This window comes from Arachis ipaensis, chromosome B2 (assembly GCF_059453495.1).
Source record: "Arachis ipaensis isolate K30076 ecotype BB chromosome B2, ASM5945349v1, whole genome shotgun sequence".
NCBI classification, from domain to species: Eukaryota; Viridiplantae; Streptophyta; class Magnoliopsida; order Fabales; family Fabaceae; genus Arachis; species Arachis ipaensis.
Genome location: NC_142437.1, coordinates 9,443,558 through 9,463,391, shown reverse-complemented (window position 1 = coordinate 9,463,391; position 19,834 = coordinate 9,443,558). Strand labels below are relative to the sequence as shown.

General features: G+C 34.5%; 2 protein-coding genes across 2 annotated transcripts; one reads left to right on the top strand and one right to left on the bottom strand.

The window, feature by feature from the left end:
* Positions 1-8,687: 8,687 nt before the first annotated feature.
* LOC107604856 (chaperone protein dnaJ A6) lies at positions 8,688-12,552 on the bottom strand. The gene is made up of 8 exons (XM_016306561.3): positions 12,065-12,552; positions 11,131-11,308; positions 10,709-10,877; positions 10,475-10,613; positions 9,895-10,028; positions 9,671-9,813; positions 9,316-9,514; positions 8,688-9,217 (listed from the first exon to the last, which is right to left on the bottom strand). Exons 2-8 carry the CDS (start codon positions 11,284-11,286, stop codon positions 8,892-8,894), a joined length of 1,266 nt encoding a protein of 421 aa, XP_016162047.1. The 5' UTR covers positions 11,287-11,308; positions 12,065-12,552; the 3' UTR covers positions 8,688-8,891.
* A 3,241-nt stretch (positions 12,553-15,793) lies between these two features.
* Positions 15,794-17,047, top strand: LOC148572992 (uncharacterized). Its single transcript, XM_088505616.1, has one exon. It carries the CDS (start codon positions 15,794-15,796, stop codon positions 17,045-17,047), a length of 1,254 nt encoding a protein of 417 aa, XP_088361742.1.
* The last annotated feature ends 2,787 nt before the right edge of the window (positions 17,048-19,834 follow it).

Here is a 19,834-nt window from a genome sequence, read left to right as displayed (position 1 = left end):
GTCAAATCTTCATCTCCCTGATACTTATTTTATTCCAAAATTAAAATTTAATTTTATTTATGTTGGTCAACTTGTTAATCTTGATTTTGATGTCAATTTTTTTATTTCTGATTGTCGTGTGCATGATCGTCGGACGGGACAAATCTTTAGGACTGGACGTAAGGTCGGAAGATTGTTTGAGCTCGAGAATCTTCATATTCCTCCTACATCAAATCTATGTGCTATTTTTTTCCATCTATCCTTCACTTATGGCATCACCGTCTTGCCCACAGCTCCTTAGAAAAATTGCGTCCTCTTGTGTCTAAGGGTGTTTTAGTTCAGGTTAATAATGAGTCTTTTGATTGCATTTATTGTCAAACTGCAAAACAACTAACTTTATCTTTTCACAATAATCAATCTCTTACTTGCTCTCCTTTTGATATTATCCACTTTGATATTTGGGGTCTCGCTCTCACCGCTTCTATGAGAGAGGCTCGATATTTTATGGTTTTTATTGATGATTATTCACGTTTTACTTGAGTTTATTTGATGACTAATTGCCATGAGTTGCCTCAGAATTATATTAATTTTGCCACTATGATTAAAACTCAGTTTTTCAAAGACATTAAAGTTTTTCGACGCGATAATGCTATGGAATGCCGTGACTCCAAACTTTTAAATTTTCTTGCTGAACATGGTACTTTGTCTGAGTTTTGTTGTCCTAGTATGTCTTAATTTGAATGCGAACACCATCACAATCTTGACTCTGTTCGTACAATGCTTATTTCTTCTTCGTGCCCTGAGCGTACTTGGGGGGAAGCTGTTCTCACTTTTATCCATGTTATCAATAGATTTTCTTCTTCTATCTTTGGTCACATTACTCTCTTTGAGCGTCTTTATCCTACTTCTCCATATTACAGCTCTTTTCGAGTTTTTGGTTGTATCTGTTTTGTTCTTCTTAATTCTCATGAACATAGTAAACTTAAACCTCGAGCTCGCATGTGTTGTTTCCTTAGTTGTGGCATTGAACACAAGGGTTATCATTGTTGGGATCTTATCTTCAGACATATTTGTATCTCTCGTCATATATTCTGAGAGCATCACATGTTTTCTAAGTTCTCCTCATTTGATTCTATTCCTTCTACTCAGTTACCGTTTTTTACTAACCCCAATGTATCTTTTTTTTTAGTGATAATTTTACAGGTTTATTTCAATTCACCCTCTCGAGCCTCCTACTCTTCCGCCTTCTTCATCTTCCAATGATTTCAGACCGGACGATGATCTTGCTCCTGCTGTCATGCCTCTTCCCTCCAATCGTTCTTCTAGGGTAAGAAATCTACCTCCTTATATTTTTTATTATCATTGATTTTTTACTATTCTTCATCACCATGAACATAAGTTGTTCCGAGAAGTCTCCACAAATTCAAATTGGCAACAAGCAATGCAGGAAGAAATCCAAGCACTTGAAAAAGCACACTTAGAACTTGGTTGATCCTCCTTTTGATCAAGACTCACTCTAATGGTTCTATTGACTGTTATAAGGCACGCTTTGTTGTTCAATGATGTACGCAAGAGTATGGTATTGATTATGAAGAGACCTTTGCTCCTATTGCTCGTTTCATATCTGTTTGCGCTCTCCTTGCCGTTGTTGCGGTCAGAAAATGGTCTCTCAATCAGATGGATGTGAAAAATGCATTTTTTAATAGGGATTTAAAAAATAATGTCTATATGAAACTATCCCCGGAATATTCTTGTTGTTCTAACAAAGTCTGTCTCCTTCATAAGGCACTTTATGGTCTTAAGCAACCTTCTCGTGAATGGTTTGAAAAGTTCAACAACACTATATGCAAAGCCCTCATCATGAGAATGCTCTCTTTATTCGTAAAAGTGAACATGGAGTTGTTCTTCTACTATTATATGTTGATGACATGATTTTTACTGGAGATGATGTTGATGATATCTCTGATCTTAAAGCATCCATTCACCACACTTTTAAGATAAAAGATCTTGATTCTCTCAGTTATTTTCTTGACCTTGAAGTCATATCCTCAGATGACGACATCTATCTCTCTCAAACTAATTATGCTTCTGATCTTCTTGCTCGAGCCGGAATTATAGATAGTGGCACTGAGTCTACTCCTCTTAAGGCTAATGTTTGGTTTACTCCTATGGATGACACTGTTTTGGATAATCCTACTCTTTATCGACTATTAGTTGAAGGTCTCGTCTACTTGACTATCACATGACCAGACATCGCCTATCCAGTTCTTGTGAGCTCCTCGTACTACTCATTATGTTGCAGTTCTTCGCATTCATGGTCTTTATTTTTTTGCCCATTCATCTTTAACCCTTCAAGCATACTCAGATGCTGATTGGATTGGTAATCCCACTGATCATCATTCTACTACTGGTTATTGTTTGTTTCTTGATGACTCTCTCATTTTCTGACGAGCCAAGAAACAAACGTTCACTGCTCGATCAAGCACTGAAGCTGAATACCATACTTTCGCTGACACCACTGCTAAGGTTGTTTCGATTTGTTGGCTTCTCGAAGACTTGGGTGCCCTGGCCCTCAATCATCCCCAACTGATGTTTATTGTGACAACCACAGTGCTATTTAGATTGCTCATAATGATGTTTTCATGAACGCACCAAACACATTGAGATTGATTGTCATTTTATATGGCAACGTCTCCTTGTTGATGCTGTTCGTCTTGTAGCTGTTGGGACTCTAGATCAGACTGTTGATATCTTCACGAAGGCTCATCATCCTATTCATTTTCGGACTCTAGTGTCCAAACTCAAAATGGTATTTTTAACTCCCACTTGAGTTTGAGGAGAGATGTTAGAGTATAATTAGGATCAATTGGCATTAATTATAATTATTTAGCATATTTGTATATTTATTATAGGATATTACGCTTTTATTGCTTTAATTCTTCTAGCAACTATATATAGCCTAATATATTGTATTATTGTGCAACTTACCCTTTTTCAGATTACTCTCTTGTTTCTAACCGTTGGGATGAAATTAAAATCTAACCAAAATATTAGAAACTAGAATAAAATTCTATTCTAATTGAATATATATATATATATATATAAAATTAAGGATTTTTAAATAAATAATATAATTATTTTATTTACCAAAATATATAATTTATAACATATTTACTAATTTATATCATATTGATTTATTTTGTTTACTGTGTAAATGAGATACATACATAATTATCTCGTTTACACTGTAAACAAGATATATGTATTATTATAAAAAAAAGTACGATTAAAATAATATCAATTTAATTTTTATTTTTAAATTAATCTAATTTTTAAAAGTTATATCTTAAAATTTATAAGACACAGAGACATACATATATATATAATATAAAGTATTTTTTAGATAAATTATAATGATATTTTGATATTTTATAGATATTAAAATATTAATTAATTTTTAAATTATTTTTATTATTTTATTTTATTATATAAAGTATTTAAAATATATTTTTATTTTAATAAATAATAATACATTCTATTTCTAAATTTATTCCAAGAATATATGTTAAGAATAAGTTTGGACACGCTGATACATGATAGTATTTAGGTGTGTCCAAACATGTGCGAAGAAGAATTTTTTATTTTTTATTAAGACAGGTTGAATACAGCAGACACGTGTGTTAGACGAGTGTCGATAAATGTCGTATTTAAAATATGTCCAATACCTGAATACGCTCAGCAAAATATCTGTACTTTGTAGATTAAGATCATTGCAACTACCTGAAAGAAGATAATATAAAAGAAAAGAATATTTTTTGAAGAAAAATTTTTAATTTTGATAAAATAATTAAAATAAAAAAATAAAAACTTTAAAATAAAAATAAATATTTTAAATATTAAAAATAAAATTAAAATTTAACTCAAATATTAAAGAGTGAAAACGTAACTTATCCTAAATTTTAAGTTTGTATAATTGTATATGTTAAAATAAAAAAAATTACCACCTTTCATTTTCTTATTCATTAATCAGTGATTCCTACTTTGTAAAACCATTATATTAATACTTATGCAATCACGTTGACCTTTTCTTGCACACTTTGAACATCTAAATTTAGGGGTAAACACGGGTAGCGAATATTTGATTACCCGTTCGAATTTGAACCAAATTAATTAAATTGATTTTGAAATCAATGGGTAATTGGGTCTAACTCGAATTAAACCGATAGTTATTTCTAATGATTGGTTCGGATATTGGTTCTAGAAGTATGGAATCCGAACCAACCCGTGAATCCGATCATATATTAATTAAATAAAAAAAATATTTTTATTACACTTTTGTATTTAACTTCTAATATATTTGGTATTTAATATGTTTGAATTTTAATGTGTTTAGTATTTAATATGTTTGAATTTTAATGTGTTTAGTTTTTACTTTTAATGTATTTGGTATTTAACATATTTTGATTATTTCTACTGATGTTACATGTTTATTGTACTTACTGAATTTTTAAGATAAAAATTTAGATTTTTTCATGAATTTTAAAGTCATCGAATACCCAATTATCCGAACCAAACCAATCCGTTTTTAATTGATTTGGTTTAATTTGAGTACATACACAAAAAAAACATAAATTTAAACCAAACCAAACCAATTATATTTTAATTAATTCGATTCTAATTTTTTCTTAAATCCAAACCAAACCGATCCGTACTCATCCTATCTAAATTTGATTATTCGCTTGGCCCAAACGCATCTAATCATCACAATCCTCCACAAAATTCTGATTTATATTATTTAACTCGTTTCTGATCCCATCTCCTAAATAATTTCCCCCTCTTTCAAAGTACGTACAAAAGACGCTCGTTATTAATTTGTTTTATTAGATGGATGTCTTTGATTTTACTTTCGTTTTTCTACGTACATAATAATTATGCTATTCCCACTATATATATAGAATACTTATTATATATGAATAATGTTACATATCCAATTTTTTATTAATTAATTTCAATTAAATAAATCTAATATAATAAAAATAATTTATAACTAATATTATTCTAAATCTTATTATTTAATTTTGTTAGATTTAATTTATAAAAAAATTTAGATGTATAACATTATTTTTTTAATTTAAATTTAATAAAAATTCTAAATAAGGCATTGGAATCCGAGAAATGCTTTCTTAAACTTTGCTTCATATGGAATTAACTCCTACTTTTTAGTAGTGTTGCAGCCCGCGTGGTGCACATGAAAAATAAAAAAGTAGTAAAACCAAATTTTGCAATGTTTATTTGTACAAGTATTAAAAATTAAAACAATATATAGCATATATAAAATCATATTTTTCTCTTTTCATTTCATCTTTTTCTTTTTAAACATTAAAAAAAAAAACACAAAACAGATCACAAACCAAACAAACCTTGAATTCTTTAATTTTTCAATATATTGAATTTTATAATACATTAAAATATTCAAACTTTCTACTTTAATTTAATTCTTTAAACTAATATTCTTAAGACACCTCTATTTATAATCGAAACATACATGTGTTAACAATGAAAATAAAAGTATGAACTATATTTTTCATTAGAATATTGTGGCACTATTCTCATGATTCTTGCACAAAAGCACCATTTATTAATTAATGTATAGATATTTTATTAAAAGTAGAAAAAAATAAAAAGCGCTCCTTTTTACATGTATTATGCATACACTAAAATGTTTGGAAATTATTTAAAATATGAACGATAATAATGTTAATAAAGACTATCGCCCATGGCAATATATATATATATATATATATATATATATATATATATATATATATATATATATATATATATATATATATATATATATATATTTCAACCCAATTATAATAGGAAAAATAGTCCAAAAAATAAGATTAATAATCAAATTCATTCTTGAAAGATCACCTATTTTTTAAATTAGTCTTTAAATATTTTTTTAGTCATATTAGTCCTTAAAAGATAAAACGTAAATCAAATTGATCATTTTGTTAGTTAGATGATAACGTGTCATTTTTTAAAAAATAAGTAATTTTTCAGCAACAAATTTGACTATTAACTCTAAAAAATATCCTACAACTCATTACACTATTTTCTTAGGCATTATGATCACGAATGACACAACGAATTATAAGATATTATAAACAAAATACCCAGGACAACTCATATTAATATACGTCTATCGGTCTATAGAATTTTGGTTATGCCAATCGTTATTTTCCAATACTTGCTTCAAACATTTCATTGCCATAAATACTTAATTTTTCTTTTAAATTATCACGCTCTCATACAATTTCATCCATTATTAATCCAATCTAATAGTGAATGAAATGTATGAGAGTTAATATATAATAATGTCTGATATTTCATGTATATATTCATAAGATAATTAATTACTGCCTGATATTTAGATAAGGTGGGATACTCGAACCACAATTCACCCAATAAAAATGCATAATTTACTTAGTAAATCAAATCAATATGATTTTATATCTTTGCATAGGTATCTTTATATATATAAATCGAAAAAGGCTTATTTGATTTAGTATGATTTTATTTTTGTTTTATTTTTTTAAATAAATCGAATTAGGAGAATTTGATTTAATATTTTATATAATAATTCGATTTTAGTTAATTCGATTTATATAAAAATGTTTTAAGATAAAATATGTAACTAATTCTAATTTTAGACATCTGCTTAATTTTTAATTCCATTTATTTTATTAAAATAAATCATCCTAAAAATAATATTTAAGATACAAAAAACTATTTAACTATTTTTAATAATATTTGTATATTTTTTATATACTAATTCGTCACGGATCTAAACTCCATTTAAAGGTTGTCGCTGATAAATAGGTTACTGCATGCACAAAACGGAATTCTAACTCCCCGATACTTAATTAAACGAGTTAGTGAGCTAACCACTAGACCAACTCCATTTGATTACATATGGTTATCATTTATTTATTCTTTTCTCCAAATGTATTCTATAAACTTGCTAGTTGCTATTCCACATTTACGCTGAAAGTGATGCGAACCAAAATATCTGTAAAAGATATAATTAATAAGCAGTAGTCATCAATATGACATTAGAAAAATATGACATTAGCTCCGCACATCTCGTTTATTTCTTTCACAGTGAGCAGGTTATTGCTGAAATGGTGCCTGTTTCAATGGCCGAAGTCATCAAACTTGGTTTGTAATAGTTTCAATTTCGTATTAGCTCTATAAAATGATTGATTAAGTAGATTATATGAGAGGATTTTTCTTCCTCTTACATATTGTAGCCTTGTAGGCTACTTAATTATGTAAAGTTAAATATGAATAATGAAAGTGGTATTACTCCCATAATATGGCGATAGTTTTTATCAACGCTTTCAAATTAACCAATTAATTTCACTTATTATATTTGTTTTAGATTTTTAGAAACGATTCTTAATTTTTTTTTCTTTTAATTGATATCATAAAATGTGCTCTCTCATTATATACGTGGGAGAAAAAAACATATAAGCGATATTGTATGGTAAAAAAATCATTTAACCACATCACTTAAAAGAAAAAAAAAATTGAAAAGACGTATTTCCCTAATTTTCTTATCTCTTATTTTTATAATGTGTTGTTATTATTACTATTATCATTATTAGAATTTAATTTTGATACACTAATAATATAAAATATTTTACAAAAACTTCCCGTTATATTTGTTTCTTTGGATGAAAATTCATAGTTATTGACTTATTTTTTTGGGGCTGTATATTTAACTTATTCTTCTGGAATTTAACGCAGGCTTAGGGTTCATCTACAGGGCTTGAAGGATACAACGGGCCACGCACTTAATGAAATATCATAATTATTATTACCCAACATTGAATGATCCATACATGGGCTTTAAGAGCTTGTGTTGGAAACCGATGAACTAAAATTTATTCAATAATCCCTACCAAAAAAAAAAAAAAATTTTTTCAATAATTAGAAAATTTTTTTTTCTTTGAAAGAAAAAAAAGTAATTTAAATTCCCTTGAGAGTTTTAATTTTCGCTTTTTTTTGTTTATAAATTAGACCAAAAAGAATTTAATTTTGAAATCAACTCTCACACTAAACAAATTTAATGTCAAATGTAAAAAATATCCATATTTACAATTGATTATTCTAATTTTATCCAACACCTATTTAGTCCTCCTTTTTCTCCTTGTAAAAAAAAAATATATAAATTTATTCCAAACTAAAAAATTGAATTCTAATGTGTTAAAATCATTCTAAATTATAAAATTAAGTTTAATAAATTCCATTCTTTAAAAAAATAAAATTCCTTTTCAAATTCAAATAGTTTCCAAACCGTCTCTAAATAATTGGTCCTTAGGATGACCAAAATGGTCTTATAAGTTTTGTTTAAATTTTCATGAAAATTAAAGAAAGCTTTTATTGCAAGAGAAAATAACACAATTAATAAATTTGGTTTCAAACACTAAGACAGGAAATTTTCATTTTGCCAAAAGCCGTCGTCATGTGATGTTCCAAGTTCCAACCTCCCCACACCCCCACACCCTTTTTCTCCCCATTCTCTCCCCCCTTGTTTTTCTGTCTCTTTTTCCATCCGGAAAATCACAGATAATTCCAAGAACCACTGGACCACTGTGAAGAAGAAATGCAACCAGGAACTGAAAACACCATTGCACAATAGCACGAAGGGATGTTTAATTTTGATATACTAAATATTACAAACAAAATCTAAATAAACCGTGGCAATCTTCTATGAGCTGTTGTGAATCAAATAACACCAAGCGGAGCCTACGGGTAAAAACTGGGATGCAGCAATAACTGCATTATGAAAACAGAAAGTAACCATGCAAGATGAAAAATAGGCAATAGCATGAACTGCACTACTGTTGAGCACATTGCACTCGAGGCATGGATTGCTCATCATCATCATCATCATATGCCTCGTGGTAGTGCTGTTGCTGCTTTCTTCTCATCTCATCCTTCATGTTGACATCATGTAACGTGGTCTCCTCACACTCATCCAGCTCCATATCTGTCAACTGCTTGCTGGATTTCTGAGGTAATATCGTCTCTAATAATCGGCATTGGTCAGGGGAAAGGAACCCTGAGTCTGGAAAATCCACATTGAACTTGATGTAAAGACGACCCTTCATGAAGGGCCTATTGTGTTGTGGCATTCCCTCATCATTTATGGCTTTTTGTTGGCCTACATTGCAGATTTTATAAGTTATTTGTGAATCAAAACTACATTCATAGAATGAAATTCCAGTGAAGCACAATCCCAAAATTATCTATAGATAGTACCTGGTTTGATGACTTCTCCAGGGTTGGATTTGATCAATAGTTGTCTCCCATCAAGATGGGTGACAGCAAACTGGAAGCCACAAAGAGCCTCGGTCAAGTTGAGACTGTGCTCAATATAGAGGTCATCATGCTCTCGTTTGAATCGTGGGTGCTCCTTCACTTGTAAGACAAACACAATGTCTCCTGTGATTGTGTCAGGCTGCAAAAGGTCCGCATACATTAATTTAAAAAACACCCATGGAGTGGACTATGATGATTAACTTTAGCCAATCTTACAAAGAATTAACATAGTATACAACTATACATAAGTAAAAGATAACGATATGCTTAATTCTGAACTGTAATTTCTACCTACCGCTTCATCAGCTTGACCTTCAAACACAATCTTCTGGCCCTGTTGCATCCCCTTCTCAACATGCACCTCAAGCACCTTCTTTTCTTGGGAGACCTTGTTTCCCTTGCACTGAGTGCATCTATCTCTCTCGCTAATGACCTCGCCTGCATGAATTGACAGATAAGGTATAGGAAGGTACAGCAAAAATCAAGTTAATGGAAAAAGTAAAATGAAGCTTCCATTACCACTTCCCCTGCATTCAGGACAGATGTGTTGCATTTGTTGAATCATGCCCAGTCCAATCTGCCTTGTTGTAATCTTCATACCAGTGCCTTGGCATCCATAACACCTACCAGCATTTCCACTTTTGGAACCCTTCCTGATTTATCAAAAATTGAAAGACAAATAATTGTCATCACTTATTAGCTATATGCCTTAGTATCAGTGAAATAAATAAAAAATATGAAGTAACTAAACCTAAATAAGAGTTCAATAAGTGTAAACAGCTTGACCACAACACAAAGGCTGTATGATAAATGTCTCTAGCATACTTTACCTAGTTTATCATGGTGGGATCAAATATTTAAGAGCTAGTCATTATGTAAGCAATAGAAAAATGATTTTTCACATGAATTGGATAAATAATTGAGTCAACGTCACCCAAGTAGATAATCATAACATTACAACAAAAGAAAACATGCACATGGTAAATTCTACAACAGAAATTTATTTATGGGAAAGAGAACAGAGAAATTATTCAAATGCGAAATTTAAGAGGGTATGATACAATGACATGAGGCACACAACATCAGTACAAGTGCATACCCTTTACATTTCGGGCACAATACATTTCTAGAAAGAGATAGTTTCTTTGTTGTGCCATTATAAACATCCTCCAAGGAAACCTTTAGAGAATGCACAACATCTTCACCATGCTTTTGTCTTCTACCTCGTGAGCTACCACCTATTAAGAGATATAGTAACAGTGAGCTTATCGGTGTTTACACATTAAAGATTTACAGATTAAAACAATAACTATTGTAAAAATGAACATCTTACCACCAAAGCTAGCTCCACCAAAAAATGATTCAAAAATATCAAATGGGTTATGGAATGAGCTTCCTCCTCCTCCCATTCCTTCCTTAAGGGCATCTTCACCATATTGATCATACAGTTCTCTCTTCTCCGGATCACTTAAAACTTCATAAGCTTGACCTAGCTCCTTGAACTGAAATAAGAACCGTATATTTTAGTATGAAACCAAAATAAATACAATGACAATGACAAAATCCACAATAGGTAATTTTTCAATGATTGAAATTTCAATCACAAAGGCTTCCACAAAATAATAAGTGAACAAGAAAAGGACTATAAATTGAAAATTTTAGCATGCTCAAGTTATCTGCTGATCTGCTTGAAAGAGAGATTAGGAACCTTGCTGTTAATACATGCCCTGGCATTAACAATACCAAGAGGCTTACCTTCTCAGGATCTCCACCTTTATCTGGATGATTCTTCATTGCAGCCTTTCTATAGGCCTTCTTGATTTCATCTTCATTAGCGTTTTTTGAAACACCGAGAACATCATAATATTTGGTGTTATCGCTGCTGCTCCTTCTTGCTCCACGCCCAAACATGATTGATGCACCTCAAAAGGCACTACACACACCCCCCAAAAAAACGAGGAATGAACGACAAGGTAAAAGTCAATAATGAAAATCTTCATATCATATATACATGCTGCACAGCAGTTCACTTTATCTTCTCTATAAATTTCACATTTACACGAGACACTAAGGAAAAACACCAATACACCTAAAACTGTAGCATGCATAGGTAGCATATTTTACTAACAGTTTTCATGGAACAAAAACTAACCGGCCCAATATCAATTAAGGAAATTCAATTCAAAACCGTCATAGCAGACTCTCAACCCACACGCTGAAATAAGACTGCCTTCTCAAATTCTTACTATCTGCGCAGTCAATTGACTCTAGAAACATCGACTGACGATTCCATAATAACGTATTCCTTTACCAGGGATCAAAGAGAGAATTTTTGTTTCCAATACCAAAAAGGGGAAAAGAAAAAGTAGTAACATTTAATCGAGAAATTGATCTAAGATGAACTAAAAACTGCATCACAAAGTTATCAAAACCTCGAAAGGAAAATTCATAGAAAAAAAAATTGATCGAAAAAGCCAACGCAAAGGTAAGAAAGTTCTCCCAGAAAGAGTTGACTGAAAGAGCTAAAGCTGGAAATTCGCAGAAAAAAAAGCCAAATGATAGGATCAATTTTCCAGTGGAGAGAACTCCACGATCGAAAGGCACAACAGAATTGGAACAGCGGACTGGATAGATCTATAAACCCTAGAAATCAAAGTAGAATTAATTGATAGATAGAGAGAGAACATACAGAACGGGAATTCGTTCGTGGCGGGTGTAACCGCTGCAGCTGGCGGTGGTTCTTGTTCGGGGGACAAAGAGAAACCCTCGAATCGAAGGAAAGAGAGAGTCTTCCTCTTTCTCTCTCTCTTAGTAGATAGCTTTAGCAGCAGTGGCAGTAACAGGTAGAGGTAGGAAGGGAAAGAGGAAAGGAAGGGTAAGGAGGTGGAACCGGTTTTGTTGGAGAATGGAAATTGATATTTACAGTGATACCCCCGGTAGAGAGGTGAGGTGGACCAATAACGAAAGAGGCAAAGAGCATTGGGAAGGAGATGGAGGGAAAATACAAAAATGTACTTGTATTTGTGTGTTGGGATGGTGTTCGATGTCAATTGCGGTGCTCAACTTGCTTCAGCTTTTGCTTCGCAAGCGCCTTCTCTTCTTCTGCGAAGGTGTCAGTCAGTTTTTTTTTTTGTTTTGGTCCCGCTAAGTGAGTTTCACTTGGTCGCCCTTGGCGGCGCTATTTTGGGCTTCATTAAACAATCCATGTAGTTGAGATAATGATCACAAGAGTCCATATTATCCCTTATCTCATTAGTCAGTTGTACGTAAGTTGTAATATGGGCCTTTTTTTGGTTGACATCAATCAATTCAGACCTAACAAAAATCAAGCTAATTCATAATAGTTTGACTCTACAAAAAATATGATAATTAATAAAATAAAAATGTATAAATTTTTGTGTGAAATTAATAATTAAAATTATTAAATAATTTAATATATTTTATTAAATTATTATTTAATAATTTTTAATTATTAATTTTATATTAATATAACTGCATATGGATGGTTACTCATTAATAAACATGATTTGGAGTTTTATGACTACGGTCAACAAAATAATAAAAAAAAGATAAGTACTGTTTTGATCTCTAAAGTTTAGGGCTAGAATCGAAATCGTCCCTCTTCTAATTTTAGATTTAAAATCATCCTTAATATTTTTTTTTTGTATTAAAATCGTCATTTTTATTAAAATTTTTAATTTAATTTCTAAACTACCCCTATTCCTATTTTAATAATAAAAGTTATAAAAAAAAAAAAAACAAAACCCGTGTTTGGGGAAGGGGGGAAGAAAACGCGTGGGTGGGGGGGTATACGAAGGTGCAGGGGCAGGGGCAGGGGAGGGGAAGGGAAGGGGGGAGGGGGATGGCGCCAGGGAGGGAGCAGTTCGCTGCTGCTCGCGTTGCTTCCGTCAGACCCTGTCGCCGTCGTTCGTGCTTCAGTCGCCGCCACCATCGCGTCGTTTGCATCGTGCCATCGTGAGTATAACCACGAAGAGAGATGGATCGCGAGTGAGGGGGTCACGGGCTTGGAGCCGCCGCGCCTTCATCACCACTGCGTCCTCGCCGCGCTGCCGCCGTCGTCCTCACCACGCTACCGGGGGTGGAGAGAGAAAGAAGGGGGAAGAAACAGGGAGGTCGCCGCCATGACCTCCTCGCCATCGTCGGCTTCCGCTTCGCTGCTGGTCGCCGCCTCGCCGCTGCTGCTCGCCGCCTCTGCTTCTTGCTTCGATTTCTGTTTCTGCTTCGTCTTATGCTTCTTCTGCTTCTTGATTTGTTGAATCTTTGATTTGTTGAATCATTGTTGGTTTTGAGTTGTTGGTTTTCTTGATTTCTGAATTTCTTGATTTCTGAATTGTTGTTTGCTGTTGATCTTGTTTGTTGTTTGCTGTGGTAGTGGTGGTGGTGGTGGTGGTGTTGGTGTTGGTGGTGCTGTGGTCGTGTTGGTATTGGTTGTAGCGATGACGATGGCGGTGGCGGTGGTGTTGGTGTTGGTGTTGGTGGTGGTGGTGGTGATGGTGGAGGAGGTAATTGTGTTGGTATTGATGAGGGTATTTTTGTCCAAAAAAATTATAAGGACGATTTTAATAAAAAAAACATTAAGGATGATTTTAAATTCAAAATTAGAAGAGGGACAATTTCGATTCTGGCCCTAAACTTTAGAGACCAAAACAGTATTTACCCCTAAAAAAAGTTTTCTTTTTTATTTCTAACAGTCTATAGAAAATAGACTATAGCTTTTATTACTTTTACAAAATAATAATTGTTTAATTTATAAAAAAAATGTTTAAAGGTTTGCATAAATTTTTTTATCCATTATTTTTAGTCATTATTCCGAACCTGATTTTCGAGTTCTAAATTAGAGCAACTACGAACTCAGTTATTCGAACTGAACCATCAATTCGTCTCAATAGCCACAAACTCCGAAGTAACATTTAAATTCAAGTACTTCACTTATCTTAACCAATAAGATAAGATAAGTTAATAATATAAACTATATAAAGGGAGTTACGAGTTTTTTCAGGTACGTTACACACTTCTAATTCTCACACACACCTTTAAGATCCATTCTGACTTGAACGTCAGAGTGTTTTTGCACGCAGGGACGGATCCAAATATATTGTCAGGAGAGGCCAATAACATATATAATATTAAAAATTATGCAAAAAATTATATAATGTAAGATGTATTACAAAAATATACCGATAGAGAATATATTTTAAAGTACAAAAAATATGTGTATACTTTTTACTAACGAAGTGGTCGATTCATTGTATCATAAAATTTATCGATAATAGAATCTGTGTCAAAATTTTCAACAATTTTCTTCTTAATATAATTAAGAGACAATTAGTAAGAAATTCATCTTTCATTTTATTTCTAAGTTATTTTTCACAATATTCATAGCTAAAAAAACCTCTCAATTGTAACAGTTGAAATAGAGAGAATTAATACAAAATGAATCAAGAAGGATGGTCACAAGAAGAAAAAAATCAACTTTATGCGATATAAAAAATTTTATTTAATTAAAAAATATTAGTAATAATATATTTTTCAGATTTTTTTAATATTGTTACTTACTTTTTAGATATTAAAAATCATTTATATTCAGGTTGGACTTGATTTTTATTTATACTAGACTAAATACTAAATAAATTTTTAAAAAAATTAAATCATACTTAATAACTTATTACTATTAATTTTTTTTTAAAAAAAAGCTGGGTACGAGGCCTCCACTAGCCCCCGTATGTCTGTCCTTATTTGCAGGTAGCACCCCCGCCGCTCCAGAAGTTCGATCCTGTCACCCCCTTGACCAACCAGTCTTTGATCCATCTCACAACCCGTACCAACAACTTCTTGCATAGTTATCAATTTAATTTTTTTAGTTTAGTAATCCAACAATATATTTTTAATTTACACTTTTAAACATTAATGACTAACTGTTGGTTAAAAATAATAAATTCTATTGGTCCTCTAATAACCTTTCTCATTTATAAATTATTAATATTTTTAAGGGTAAAATGCATATTTAAACTAAATGGAGTCCAAAATTATACAATTCACCCAAAAGAAGAAACGTTACATGGATCTCCCAAAAAGACATTTTTAAATAAATCGAATGAGTCCCATTCGAATTACCCATTCCAACACTAATTCGAATCTCACCAATTTGATTTACGCATGCATGGAATGTCCTATTAAATCGAATCACATTTATTCGAATTATGCACGCAAGGAGGTGCCTAGTAATTCGAAACAACCTGTTTCGATTTACACATAGAACTGTCCTCATATAATTCGAATTTGACTGATTCGAATTACCAAGAACATGTAAATCGAACAAGGTAAATTCGATTTACTTAGGCCCCAACGTATATAAATATGATGTGAACGTGAATTTCTCCAATGAGAGTGAAACACAATGGCTAGTGATGATAGGTTTTTAGTATTGGTGCACTACAGAGGGTTGATTAAGAAAAAAACACGCTCTGAAATTAAGTTTACTGATAAGAATTTCCTCAGTATTTTTCTGAAACCTACAACGAGTTTCGTTGAGTTCCTGAATTCATTAACCCAAAAACTGGGGTTGCAAGGCGTGAAACAGGTTGAGAAGTTTTTCTATCGCATTCCAATTTCAGTTTCGCGAGATGATATGAAATACGATTCGTTTGTCATAGGGAGTGATGATGATTTGGAGGTTCTGTTCCATTGTCATCGGCAGTTTTCCGAGGTGAGGACCCCTGAGCTGTTGGCCAAACGTGTAGATGTGGTCTCTAACTCAGGAGGTTCAAACCGGAATCCCCAAGCTCCAACAACGGCAACCTGTTCTAGTTTGAGGCTTGTTGGTGCCTCTTCATCCGTACCTATGATTGCACCTCAGGTAATGGTGGTTGTCTCCCCGTCTTTCACAGCTGATCTAAACCGCAGTGGTGACAGAGAAGTTGGTATTATTGATACGGCGCCGGTTTCATTACAGGGTAGGACACCGGACATAGAGGAAGTACCGCGGGATGATGATGACGAAGATGATGTGGAGCCGGACATCATTGCCGATGATAGCGGTGATGACATAGCAGCGAGTAATCCAGCTGGGGCTGGCGGAGTGTCTAGCTCAGGGACTCAGCAGTACCCCCTGCACTTTTCAACTTTGGACTTGGATACCATGAGACAGCAGGGGGTTCCTGGCGAACCTGTTGGATTTGGTGCCAGAGATACACAGGGTACAGGAGGTCTAGCGGAGTTTCAGGTTGGTCAACAGTTTCAGAACAAAAGAGAAGTCGTGTTAAGCGTGAAGACCTATAGCATCCGACGCAAGGTTCAGTACAAAGTGCTGGAGTCTGAATATCGCAAGTACTTTGGAAAGCGTAAGGAATTTGGCAAGGGGAGCACATGGTTGATTAGGATCAGTCTCCGCCAGCATAGAGGTATTTGGGAGGTAAAACGGTACAATAGACCTCATACTTGTCTGGCCACGTCGATATCGAGCAATCACAGGAATCTTGATTATCATGTCATCTCGGCCTTCATACTGCCAATGGATAGAGCCGATGCAACCGTGTGTATCAAGGTACTGCTGAATGCGACAGAGGCACATTTCGAGTTTAGACTGACTTATAGGAGGTTTTGGTTGGCTAAGCAGAAGACCGTGACACGAATTTACGGAGATTGGGATTAGTCATAAATGAGTTTTCCCGATGGGTCCTAGATGTGCAAATGACGATGCCTGGTAGTGTTGCAGTGTCGAGGACGAGTCCTGTGTGAGTGGGTAGGCAAGTGGACTAGTCGCAAGCCTATTTTCACCGGCTTTTTTGGACATTCCCACCATGTAGGAGTGTACATGGGCCAGGTCACACCGGGTTTGGCCTAACCCAAATCCGACCCGAAATATATACTGGGTCTAAGTTTTAGACCCTAACCCGACCCTAGACCCGATGAAACCTACACACTTTCGGACCGGGTGAAAACCAGGTAAAAACCGAGTGAAAACCGGGTCTTTAGCATGTAAAAATCTCCAAATCTCCAACCATTATTTCACAATTCACATAGTAATATTATTTAATAACACCAAATAGTTAAGTCACATACAAATAACACAAAACATTATGCTAAATCAGAACACAACACTAACAGGACGAACAAAACACTAATAGGAAGAATAATAAAGACTTAATCAAAACACTAATAGAAAGAACAAAATCAGAACACAACACTAACAAGAACTCAGGAAGAACAAAACACTAACAGGAAGAATAATAAAGACTTAATCAAAATACTAACAGGAAGAACAAAATCAGAACAAAATACTAACAGGAAGAACAAAACACTAACAGGAAGAATAATAAAGACAATAAAAACACTAACAGGAAGAACAAAATCAGAACACAACACTAAGAGGAACTCGGGAAGAACAAAACACTAACAGGAAGAATAACAATGACTTAATAAAAACACTAACAGGAAGAACAAAATCAGAACAAAATACTAACAGAAAGATCAATAAAGACTTAATTAGAACAATAATCAAAATTCTTAATAAAAAATTCCAAATTTCCAATAATCAAAACCCTAATCATATATTTCAATAACCAAAATTTCTAATTAGAAATTCCAATAATCAAAACCCTAAATCCCTAATCATAACTTCCAATAGTCAAATCACTAATCAGAAATTCTAATAACCAAATACCTAATCAGAAATTCAAAACAAAACTTATTTACCTGAACTGAACTTGAGCAGGGGCTAGAGAAAAGAAAAAGAAGACTAGCGGCAGAAGCAATCGTTGTCGCCATCATCGTTCAGGCCTTGAGGGTCAGAGAAGCTCCGTCGCTGTTTGCAGTTGTCGTCGTCATCGTCGAGAGACGTCGTCACTGGAGGCTGAGAAGAAAAGCACCACCGTCGTGACTCCAAGGATGGGGATCGGTGACTGGCGCCGTCTAGTGGTTATTGAGAGACAGAGAGAGAGATAGCTGAGAGGGAAAAAGTTCGACACTGGTGAGAGGCATAGAGAGAGCTGCGACGGAAAGGCTAGCGGCGGTGCCATCAGAGCCTGAGGGGAAGGGTTGAGAGGGGACTGAGATCTGAGGGTGGCACTGTGGCAGGCTCAAGATGCGTGGAAGAGGGCTTGTGAGGCATAGAGGCAGTGAACTGAGTAAAGCTTGCATGAAGTGAATGCGTGCCCCCTAGCTTGAGTAGAGAAAATTAAAAACTATGATCCCCCATCGGGCCGGGCCGAGTGACCTAAGCTATGGCCTGGTCCCGGTTTCATCCCCCCCACTTGGTTTCATTTTTTTTCCCCGGGTTAGCCCCGGGCCACTTCGGGTCTGGGCCAACATGTCCTAAAAACCTTCGGTCCCGGGCCGGATCTTCAGGCCGGACCAGGCCTTGTACACCCCTACCACCATGTATTGAGGCATTTCGGCATTGCAAGCCATTGCTTAGTATTGACGGGACCCACCTGTACGGCAAATACGGGGGTATGTTGCTCGGTGCGATTGCCCAAGACAGAAACTCCAACATCCTGCCGGTTGCATTTGCACTTGTGGAGGGTGAGAATGCTGAGTTGTGGTCATTTTTTCTATCCCTCCTCCGCCAGTACGTGACTCCGCAGCCGGGTATTCTGGTGATATCAGATTAGCACAACGGTATCAAAGCGGCACTTAAGGCTCCCAATGGAGGTTGGCTACCACCTGCTGCATACCGTGCATTCTGTATTCGACATGTGGCAACAAATTTTGCCCTGAATTTTAAGGGCAAGGATGCACATAGGCTTCTGGTGAATACGACACATGCCAAGATTGAGGTTGAATTTGATTACTGCTTTGATATTCTACGAACTGAAGACCTTGCCATGTGTGATTGGGCTAACATGATTGAGTATGCAATGTGGACTCAGCATTGGGATGAGGGTAGGAGATTCAGACATATGACGACGAATATCTCTGAGTGTGTGAATTCGATACTGAAGGGAATGAGGAACCTTCCATTTTGTTCACTGGTGAAGTCCACGTACGGGAGGTTGGCTGAGCTATTTGTTCGCAAGGGGAGAGAGGTAGAGGCCCAGCTGAGAATTGGACAGTAGTTTAGTCAACATCTGGTGAAGGCTATAGAGGCTAATCTGAAGACGTCAAGGTGTTTCATAGTGACTTTGTATGATAGGGATAATTCTAAGTTTCATTGTTGCCGAGACCACGCCTACTGGGTCGTTCTCACTTGGTAGTTACAGAGTGTCACTCAGGGCACAGATATTTGATTGCGGATACTTTCAGATACTTCATTATCCATGTTGTCATGCCTTAGCTTGTTGTGCACATTCCCGTCTCACTTGGCATCCTTATGTGCATCATGTGTATCGCCTTAACTCGGTGTTCAATACGTATCGGATGGGATTCACCCCTCCGGTCCCTGAGGGGTTTTTTGCCACCGTATGATGGACCGACAGTCATACCAGATCCCTCCAAGAGG